Source organism: Melopsittacus undulatus, chromosome 19 (genome assembly GCF_012275295.1).
Source record: "Melopsittacus undulatus isolate bMelUnd1 chromosome 19, bMelUnd1.mat.Z, whole genome shotgun sequence".
NCBI lineage: Eukaryota > Metazoa > Chordata > Aves > Psittaciformes > Psittaculidae > Melopsittacus > Melopsittacus undulatus.
Window position 1 is genome coordinate 1879791 of NC_047545.1, and position 10248 is coordinate 1890038.

Below are 10248 nucleotides of genomic sequence, written 5' to 3' on the forward strand. Positions count from 1 at the left end.
GACTGTGCAGACACTGGGGGGTCTAAGGCTGCTGGAGAGATGAGGGGGGGTCTGGTGCTGCCGGGGGAGGGAGGATGCTCCCGGGGGGGGTCCGGGGCTGTGGATGCAGGTGGAAGAGCTGGGACCAGTGGCATGGGGGTGTGGGTACAGCGGGATGGAGCGGGATGGGGATGGAGTGGGATAGGGATGATCGGGGATGGGGATGCTCCGGGACCGGGATGCTCCGGGATCGGGATGGAGTGGGATAGGGATGGAGTGGGATGGGGATGCTCCGGGATGGGGATGGAGTGGGATGGGGATGCTCCGGGACGGGGATGGAGTGGGATAGGGATGCTCTGGGACGGGGATGGAGTGGGATGGGGATGCTCAGGGACGGGGATGCTCCAGGACCGGGATGTTCCAGGATGGGGATGGAGTGGGATAGGGATGCTCCAGGACTGGGATGCTCCGGGATGGGGATGGAGCGGGATAGGGATGCTCCGGGACGGGGATGGAGTGGGATAGGGATGCTCTGGGCTGGGGATGCTCCAGGACCGGGATGTTCCAGGATGGGGATGGAGTGGGATAGGGATGCTCCAGGACTGGGATGCTCCGGGATGGGGATGGAGCGCCCGGGGTGCGCGGCTGGAGCGGAGACAGCGCGGCCACAGCACAGCTTCCAGTGCAGCCCACAGAGCCCCAGTACAGCTCCAGTGCACACCTAATGCAACCCCAGCACAGTTTCCAGTATAGCCCAGTCAATCCCACAGAGCCCCAGTATGGCTCCAGTAAACCACTAAAGCAGCCCCATTATGTTCCTACCATCTCTCTGTTGCCCTCCCAAGCAGCCCTGTGACCCCTGACAGCCCCAGCCCAGTGCCAAGAACCCCTCCACAACACCCCAAAACCACCCTGGAACAGCCCCAGTACACCCAAACACACACCAACACACCATCCCAGTACAGCTTCACAGCTGCCTCCTACCACAGCCCAGCACACCTGCAGCAGAGCACCAGTACCTCCCAGTGCTCCCCAGCACACACACAGCTGGGCCCATCAGAGAACACAGTGATGCCACCCCAGATTTGGGCACAAGAAGCAGGTGACACCCTCTGCCCCCCAAGTTGCTGGTGCCTTGTTCCCTATCCCTCCCAGTGACCCCATCCCAGCAGCTGAGCTCAGGGACTTACGCTCTTCCTCGGCGCGGGAGGCTCAGCTCCTTCTGCAACGAGAACAGGGAGAAGCAGGATGAGATCATGGCCCCAGGCTCTGTGGGGCACTCACATGTGGGACCCCCACCTCCTGCAGCATCCCCATTGCCTGGCACTGCAGGATCGGGCCCCATTCATTGTGCCCCATCTCTGCTGTGCCGGGTGAGGGTTACAAACACAACACAAGGGGATTCTGCTTCCAAAGCCCCCACTGGGGCTGGTAGTCCTATAGGCAGGCCTGGGACTGAGGGCACAAGGATGATGGAGAGGGTGCAGCACCCCAGCTGCATTGTGGTATCGGTGTGATGGCTGTGCCCTGTCCCATACCCTGTCCCCCCAACCCCGGGTGTGGGGAGCAGCCGGATGTCCCCACGCTGTTTATTGTTCCAGCCACTGGGAATATTCCTTGCAAGGGCTGTTTGCACAGGGCAAAGGGCAGCTGTGCAAGCAGGAATTCCATCCCACATCACCCTCTCGGTGTGGCAGACACTGGCTGGCTGTGGCACAGACCCATCCCACCTGTGTGCCATACAGAGTGGCACAGACCCATCCCACCTGTGTGCCATACAGAGTGGCACAGACCCCACGGGCACAGTGTGAGGGGCCCGTTGTGCCCTGCCATGCTGCTGGACACTGGCACATGTGGTGGGTGCATGTGCTGGTTAATACCCCATCATCACCCTGATCGTGCACCCACCTGCCCAGCACCCCTAAGCAGCATAGACACATTCCTGACACGGGCAAGAGCTGCTCATATGGGGCCAGACGGCAGCACCCATACACCCACACTGCCCCACAGCACCCATACCCCTTCCCACTGCCCACATCACACAGCCCCTGCGGAAATCCCGGGATTGGGGCGCGCTGCATCGCAGTGATGCAGCAGCATCGCCATGGCAACCGGTGACATCATGCCTGGGTGCACAGGGACTCCGCATTCCCCGAGCCCACGGGTGTCTGTGTGCCCCGGGGTGGGTGCTGGGGTGGGTGCTGGGGTGGGTGCTGGGGTGGGTGCTAGGGTGGGTGCTGGGGTGGGTGCTGGGGTGGGTGCTGGAGGCAGGGGTGAGTGCCTGCATCCCAGTGCACCCGCAGCACTGGGGGACCCCAGAGCTGGGCTGGGGAAGGGGGTGCAGGGTTCCTGCATGGAGCAGGACCCCCCCAGCACCCTCACCCATCCTGATCCTCACCCACACCCACCAGACCCGAAGCAGAGAAGGGTCACACTGAGGGTGTCACTATTCAGCCGTGTGCGGATGGGACAGTGGGAATGAGGACAGGCACCCTTGTCCCCCACACAACACAGCCTCCCCATTCATCTATGGGTGCAGGAGGGCAGAGTGCTCCTGTGGCACCCAACACCCATCACTGCATGGGCTCTCTGGCCACGCTGCACCCCAGGAACAGGCAGAGCAGCACCTGAGAGCCCTGAGAAGGATCCTCGAGGGGCAGCACCACAGGGCCAGCACCTGTGGTGTGCCTGATGTGCTCCTCCAGCACAGCACATCTCCCATCAGCGCATCCCGGAGGGAGCCAGGATTAAGCATCAGCTGATCCCTGCAGGGATGGCACTGGGGCCGGTGTCACTGCTCAGTGCTTTGGGATCAGCTCCCTGGTGGGAGCCCCTTTCACCCCTCCTGCCATGGGGATGTGGGCACGCAGCTGAGCCCCACGGCTCTGTTCTCCATGGGGAATGCCAGGAACGACACCCACAGCCAAGAGCCCCGGAGCCCATGGCCATGGCTGCATCCACAGCTCCCACGCAGCTCCTTCCCAGGCTGAGCCCGTGGAGCTGCCAGCTTGGATGAAGGCAGCACCGAGCATCCCCCAACCGCCCAGACAGCTCAGGCCAGGCCCCCGTTACTGCGGCTCCGCTCCGCAGATGGGGCTGGAGGCGTGAGGGTACCCAGAACACTGGGTTCTGTGTGCTGGGGGGGCTGTGGTTGTCACCCCTCCAAGCACAGGGTAGGCAAAGACCCTTGGCCTGCCAGAACACAGGGTGATGGAAGGGGCAGCTCTTCGGAGGGGTAAACCAGTGCTGGCACAGCAAGTTAGCACAGCCCAGCACCGTGCACTGGGCTGGAGGGACCACAGCGCACCCATAGGAACCCCACACAAGTGGGTGCAGCCACCCCAGCACCCCCACAGCGTGCGGCTGGAGCTCATACCCTGCTGGGTGCCCCCAGCACACGCTGCTCACACACGGCACCCACCTCTCCCAGTCACCCAACCCAGAGCACCCAACTCCTCCACACAGCACCCAATTGAGCACCCAACTCCCACTCCATCACCCGCTTCACACACTGGCAGAGCCCCCATCCCTCACCTCCAGCACCCGCAGCACCGCAGCCCCCGTGCCCGGTACCGGTGCTCACCTGGAGGCCCCGGCGCCGCAGGATGCTGGGCTCGTCCATCCCGCAGCCGCCGCCGCCGCCGCCTCCCGTTGCGCCCGCTCCGCCCGGGGCGCCGCCCAGCGGCCCCGCAGCGTCACCGGACGCGCATCAGCACCGAGCACAGCGCACACGGGGCTGGCACGGCACGGAACGGGATAGCCCAGGGCTGGCACGGAACGGGATAGCCCAGGGTTGGCACGGAACGGGATAGCCCAGGGCTGGCACGGGACGGGATAGCCCAGGGCTGGCACGGAACGGAACGGGATAGGCCAGGGCTGGCACGGCACGGAACGGGATAGCCCAGGGCTGGCACGGAACGGGATAGCCCAGGGCTGGCATGGCACGGAATGGGATAGCCCAGGGCTGGCACGGAACGGGATAGCCCAGGGCTGGCACGGAACGGGATAGCCCAGGGTTGGCATGGAACGGGATAGCCCAGGGCTGGCACGGCACGGAACGGGATAGCCCAGGGTTGGCACGGCACGGAACGGGATAGCCCAGGGCTGGCACGGAACGGGATAGCCCAGGGTTGGCACGGCACGGAACGGGATAGCCCAGGGTTGGCACAGCACGGAACGGGATAGCCCAGGGTTGGCACAGCACAGAACGGGATAGCCCAGGGCTGGCACAGAACAGAACAGGATAGCCCAGGGTTGGCACGGCCCCATTGGATGGGTCCCCCGCAGGGGTTGGCACTTATAGCCTAGCACTGCCCAGCACAGCCCAGCCTGGCATGGCATAGTCCTGCATGGCCCAGCATGGCACGGCATGGGACATACAGCACGGCATGGCCCACCCAGCCCAGCCCAGCCCAGCCCAGTCCTGCTGTGTGCTGCAGCATGGCACAGGCTGGCATGGCTTGGTTTGGTATGGCACAGCTTGGTGTGTACCCCCACTTGGGCACACAGTGAGGTGCCAGGGGACATCCTGCACCCTCACCCCGGCCATGCAGTGCTATGGAGGGGTTCCAGTAGCACTGGTCCAGTGCAGGGATGCTCCAGCCATGGAAAGCCACACAAGGGGACACTCTGTGGGAACAAGGGGACTCTGTGCACAGCCCTTGGTGCCACCCGGCTCCAGCATCGGGGGGTCACCCATCCCATCACGCGGCTGCCAACACTGTCCCAGTGACACCACGTTCCTCACTGGGGCTTTGTTTGTGCCCGCAGGGGACAACTTGTGCCGGGGATGGGCACAGGAGCTGGCCTGGGTGCACACTCACACTGTGCAAACCCAACAACCCAACCTTGGAGCAGGGGAGACCCACTCAGGGCAGGGGATCAAAACCACAGCACAGAATGAAGCAAACCCCCCCCCAAACCCCATCTTTGCTTACCTTGCCGTTCTCACCGGCTGCGGCACATGGCGTGGCCGGGGCACGCGGTGCAGCCGGGGCAGGCTTGAGCTGGGTCCTGCCGGTAGAAAAGGGGGGTATTTCGGGTGCTTTCTCTTTCGCTTTTGGTCAGAGTCAGACCTGAGCCATGCCTTGTGCCCTGCCCTGCCTGCCAACGGCCGCCCTTTGGCAAGGCTGCTACCAGAAGAGGAAACACCGGCTGTGTGCCGAGAGCTGGGGCTGCTGCTGAGCCGTGGGGAGCATCCATTGGGTGCCAGGGGAGCCAGGAAGGGCTTCAGAGCCCTGGATCCGGCGTGGGACAGCCCTGGAGGCCGATGCTGGGGCAGCCGATGCTGGGATGGCTGCTGGTGGCACTGGTGGCGGGCGGTGAGTGGTGATGTGGGAGATGGGAGATAACTGCAGAAGACTTTCAGTGGGTGATAAGGGCTGCGGGAGGGTGGAAATGGGGTTTTCTGGGTGAGAATCCTCCCTGGTGAGCAACATGGTGGTCAGGCAATGGCCACTCTGCTGCTCCATCCCAGCCTTGCATCTGGGAGCCTCCAGCTCCTGCCCTCTCCCACAGGCACCACTGCAGTTCCCGACCTCTCCTGCTGGAAGCGATGTGGCTTCCGCTGGTTCCTCTGCTCCTGGCCACCCCTCGGCCCTGCCGGCAACACCTCCTATGTCCTGACCCTCTGGTGAGCGGCATCATGGGGAGCCGGCAGGATGTGTCCTGGCAGTGACACATGGGGCCGTGTGCCCTTCACATCCCAAACCCATCCACACTCACCCTTGTGCCCACTCCATCCCCAGCTACACAATGCCCAGGCGGTGCCAGCAGTTCCAGGCTGGCACAAAGACAACCTACACCCTGAAGCATCACCAAGTCTATGTCCTCACCAACACCACAGCCTGGGTGGAGGCACACTGGGGGGACCACATCCACAGGACCCCCAACCGCACACTGTACTTCAATGAGGCTGGTAAGCACCCGTGGGGCTGGGCTGGTGGTGCCGGTGCCAGTGCCCACGAGCCCACCTCATCTTTGCAGTCAAACCAGATCCACCCTCCACTGGGATGCCCTTCACCAAAACCAGCAACCGGCTCCGGCTGCGGGTGCCGAGGCCACTGTGCTACAGTGGGAGCCGGTCACCGCAGCGTGAGGCTCGATTCCGGAAGATGGGAACCCATGGCTGGATGCAGGTAAAACTCAGAGCTGGTGGTGATGGATGGGACCATCAGAGCATTGCTGCAGTTCAGGCAGCCCTGGGGGGCTTGGTCATGCCGCTGTTGTGTGTGTCCCCCCCCCCAAACCTGGCCATGTCCCATCTGTTTCACTGTGTTATCAGCTCTGCCCCATCCTCCTGGCCACAGGATCCTGCTGCTGTAACAGGATCAGGCTGCGATCCGTGGGGGATTACACAGCAAAACCCCAGATTATACCAATGATGACGACAGATGAAATCTGGACACTTGTCCCCAGTGAACCCCCTCTGAGCATCCCCTGCCCTTGCTGTTTGTAAGGATGAAGGCCTGGTGCCCTGGCCAAGGGGACCCTCCTTGATCACCACATCCTCTGCATCCTGTTTGGCTCTCCTAGCTGTACTGTTTAGGGGTCACAGGGCAGCACTGGTTTCACATCCCAGAACCACACTGGTTTTACTGGGTGCCTCCATTCCTGGTTCTCTCTGCAGGTGACGTGCGAGACAGTGACAGACGAGGATGACTCAGGTCTGTTTGGTAGGGACAAGCACCTGCCCTGTGCTCTCCCTGCAACCCCCCACAATGGGGGGGAGAGGGAGGAAGGAGAAGGGGGTCACCCCCCACTTTGACCCTGTTACCCCACTCCAGTGACCTGCACCCTGGGGGGGGACGGTGCCCTTGAGGTCCAGCTCCGGCACAAGCTCCCCCACTGGAGCAGCTACTGGAGCGACTGGAGCAGCTCCATCTTCATCCCTGCAGGTGAGGAAGGGGAGAGGAGGCAGGTGGGATCCCAATGGCTCCCAAACCCAACCAGGCTGGTTCCTCTTGCAGAAATCCTGGAGAGCCCAGTACTGAGCTACCAGCTTGGCAAACTGGGAAGAGATGGGCAGCGGGTGCTGAGGCTGAGCTGGCAGGTATGGGGACATCCCCTGCGGTCCCTCCTGGCTGTCCCTGCACCATTGCATCCCTCTCCTTCCTGCAGCGAGCCCCGGAGGAGCAAGGGGACGTCACCTACACCCTGCGTGCCCACATGCTGGCATGTGGCTGTGCCAGGCTGTCCGAGGAGGATGCTGTGGTCCTAGGGAGGGATGTGACAATGCACAACCTCACCCTGTGCGGGGCTGAGTACGAGATCCTGCTGACAGCAGCCAATGCGGCCGGTCCGGGGCCGGCACGGCAGCTCCGTGTGCCCGCAGAGCAGCGGCCAGGTACCGGCCGTGCACAGGGACCCAGCTCCCTGCACCATCCAGGGAGGGATTTCCCCTCACTCCCTGCATTGCATCCCAGATCTCGGCTTCAAGGATGTCAGTGTGACCGGTGGCACCATGGCTGTGTGGTGGGAAGCACCGAGCCCTGGATCTCTCTATTGCTTCGAGCAGCAGCCACTGCCAGGAACCCCAAAACCAGGCACCTGCATCAAACGGGATTATCCTGCCAAAAGCATCCACGTGGAGAGAGGCAATGGAACACCCGAGACCCCCCCCCCCCCCATCCTCACTGCCTGGGGCTGGATCCCGGTAAGGGTTTAACCGGCATTCCCGATTCCTGCCCCAGGAGCACTGGAAGTGCAGGCCTGTCACCGCCTTGCCGTGCATGGCTGGGCCCCAGCACGGGGCTGGGCCACCTTCGCCCTGCAGCATCACTATGCCAGCAACAGTATGTATGGGAACAGAGAGCATCACAACAAGGGGGGTCCCAAAGTGCTCCCCCATTTATTTGCACACCCCCATTGTGTGCAGCCTCGCTGGCCGTGCCCATCCGCATCAATGCCAGCGCCGAGGATGCTGCCATCACCCTCCAGTGGAGCCCGTCCCCCCGTGCCACATGTCCTGGGGTATTGGCCAAGTACCTCATCTGCCATGCAGCTGAGGGGGACAACGTGACCTGTGAGTGGGGATCCCCCCCCAGCCCCATGGGGCGGGAGGAGGCTCTGCCTGTAACCTGCACACACTTACACCCTGCTCACCATCACTCACCCAGACAGTGAAGCAGATGTCACAGCATCACACTACACCCTCCGGCACCTACAGCCCGACACAGCCTACAGGGTGAGCGTTCAGGAGGTGACAGCAGGGAGCAAAGGGACCTGTGGTGTTTGGTGGCACTTCCAGACCAAGGCACTGGGTAATGACTGGAGGCCCTGTCCCCTCCCCAGTCCCCATGGGGTGCTCACCCTCATCCCAAAACAGCTCCCGTGTCCCATGCAGGGTGCTGGGGACAGAAATGCCACCACCCCTGTCCTCACCTCCAGGTGCCCAAGGAGCAGCATGGAAATCCAACCTCAAGTACTTGGGCATCTCACTCGGGGTCCCTGCTGTGGCTGCCATCTACCAGCTGAACAAGAAGAGGTGACAGTGGTACCCTCACCCCCACCCCGCTCAGGTCACCAGCCTGCCCATCACCCCCCCCATCACCCATCCCATCACCTACCCCATCACCCATCCCGTCACCCATCCCATCACCCCCATCACCCACCCCATCACCCACCCCATCACCCCCATCACCCACCACCCCTCCCCAGGGTTCGGCGCCTCCTCTTCCCACCCCTTCCCAAGCCCACGAGCAGCAAAGCCATCCAGCTGTGCACCAGTGAAAGGAGCCAGGTGAGAGGCAAGGTGCAGGAGAGGCTGGAGCCTCCATCCCAGCAGGCTCCTGTATCCGATGTTCCCATTCCAAACATATCCCACCCTTAGGGCCAGCCCTGGCCAGGCTTTGTGGAGCCCTCGGAGAGGTTCAGCCCTGCTGAGCTGCTGCTGACGGAGCTGAACCCCAGCAAGGAGGTCCCTGATGGCAGCACAGAGCCCAGTGAGCCACAGCCTGGCCCCATGGCTGAGGAACCGGTGGTCGTGGGCCCACTGGGCTGGGAGAAGGAGCTGCACTTTGCCTACCGCAGGCAGGAGGTGCTGAGCCCGGCAGGATTCCCAGTGCCAGGCCACCCATCCGAGGAGGAGGAGAAGGAAGAGGAGGGAAGTGGGGAGCTCAGCCAGGCTCTGGTCCCCATTGCCCTGCTCATCTCCGACAAACCCATCATCATCAGGGACCCATCGCTGGAGAAGGTGGTGCCATAACCATCACCAGGGATGGATGGCAGAGGGGTTTCCCATGGGATGCTGAGCACCCACCCCATGGGTTCATGGTCACAGCATCACTCTGGGGGGGGTGTCTGGTTTTCAGGACATGAAGGTGATGCTTCCAGATGCAGCACTGCATGAGGCCAGGGGCTGGCCATGTACCTCCCATTGCTGATAAAGAAGGAGGGAAGTGGATGGAAAGTCCAGTCTGGGATGAGGATATTCCTTTGGCAGGATCAGGATAAGAGGCAGAGCTTGCTCCTGCCCTCCTGCCCCAGCCAGGCCCAGCATCACCCGGCAGGATGGGGCTCAAACACTGAACACCATCCACTTGCAAAACCTAAAACCTGTAAGGAAGAAATGGGGAAATAACATAAATAAAAGACATGCAGGAAGCAGCAGAGCTCCTGTGGCTCCCCTGGCCTGACCCACACAGTTCACAGCATGCATTTAGTCAAGAGCAACCCACAGAGCTGCAAGGATGCAGCCAAGATGAGACCGGGAGTGACTGGGGACAGGCAGGACCTCTTCTACCCCCATATGGGGCCACGCTGCTGCCGTGGGCCTCATGTGGAACCCAACAGGAGATGCTGCTGAAGGTGAAGAGCGGTTTGTGGTTGTATCTGCCCTGCCACGAGGGCTGGAGGCGTCTCTTTACCTGCTGAGAGTGCAGAAACCCGACGGCAAGAACACAATGGGGTTAGCAGGGGGAAGTCCGGGACCAGGCAGCGCCGGTGCCTGCCGCAGCCCCACTGCTGCAGGTGGGTTTGGTGAGGGGTTCCCATCCATCACCCTCCCAGCCCCAGCACAAAGAGGGAGCAGGGGCAAGGGGCATCCGGCTGCGTTCCGGCCTGTTCCTGGGCTGGGGTGGGATTTATGGCATCGTTCCTATGGCTGCGGGGCTGAGCCGGGCAGGATTCCCACCGGGCACCCAGGGGCTCTCAGCTGCCGGTGGAGCCACGAGGTGGCACCAGCCCCGCATCCCGGCAGAGCAAATCCATCCTTCCCTTCGCACCCCATGGACCCCATGGCTGACAGCTCCTATCCCTGTTCCACAGCGC

The 10248-nt window shown here is 62.7% G+C and overlaps 1 protein-coding gene across 1 annotated transcript; it reads left to right on the forward strand.

Annotated features, from left to right (window-relative positions):
* Nucleotides 1-5243: 5243 nt before the first annotated feature.
* IL12RB1 (interleukin 12 receptor subunit beta 1) lies at nucleotides 5244-9546 on the forward strand. The gene is made up of 15 exons (XM_005140790.3): nucleotides 5244-5300; nucleotides 5497-5611; nucleotides 5727-5896; nucleotides 5965-6116; nucleotides 6608-6644; nucleotides 6765-6875; nucleotides 6948-7030; nucleotides 7099-7324; nucleotides 7404-7574; nucleotides 7671-7772; nucleotides 7856-8002; nucleotides 8097-8240; nucleotides 8368-8464; nucleotides 8638-8719; nucleotides 8810-9546. The coding sequence occupies exons 1-15, from the start codon at nucleotides 5249-5251 to the stop codon at nucleotides 9182-9184; spliced, it is 2064 nt and encodes a 687-aa protein (XP_005140847.2). The 5' UTR covers nucleotides 5244-5248; the 3' UTR covers nucleotides 9185-9546.
* The last annotated feature ends 702 nt before the right edge of the window (nucleotides 9547-10248 follow it).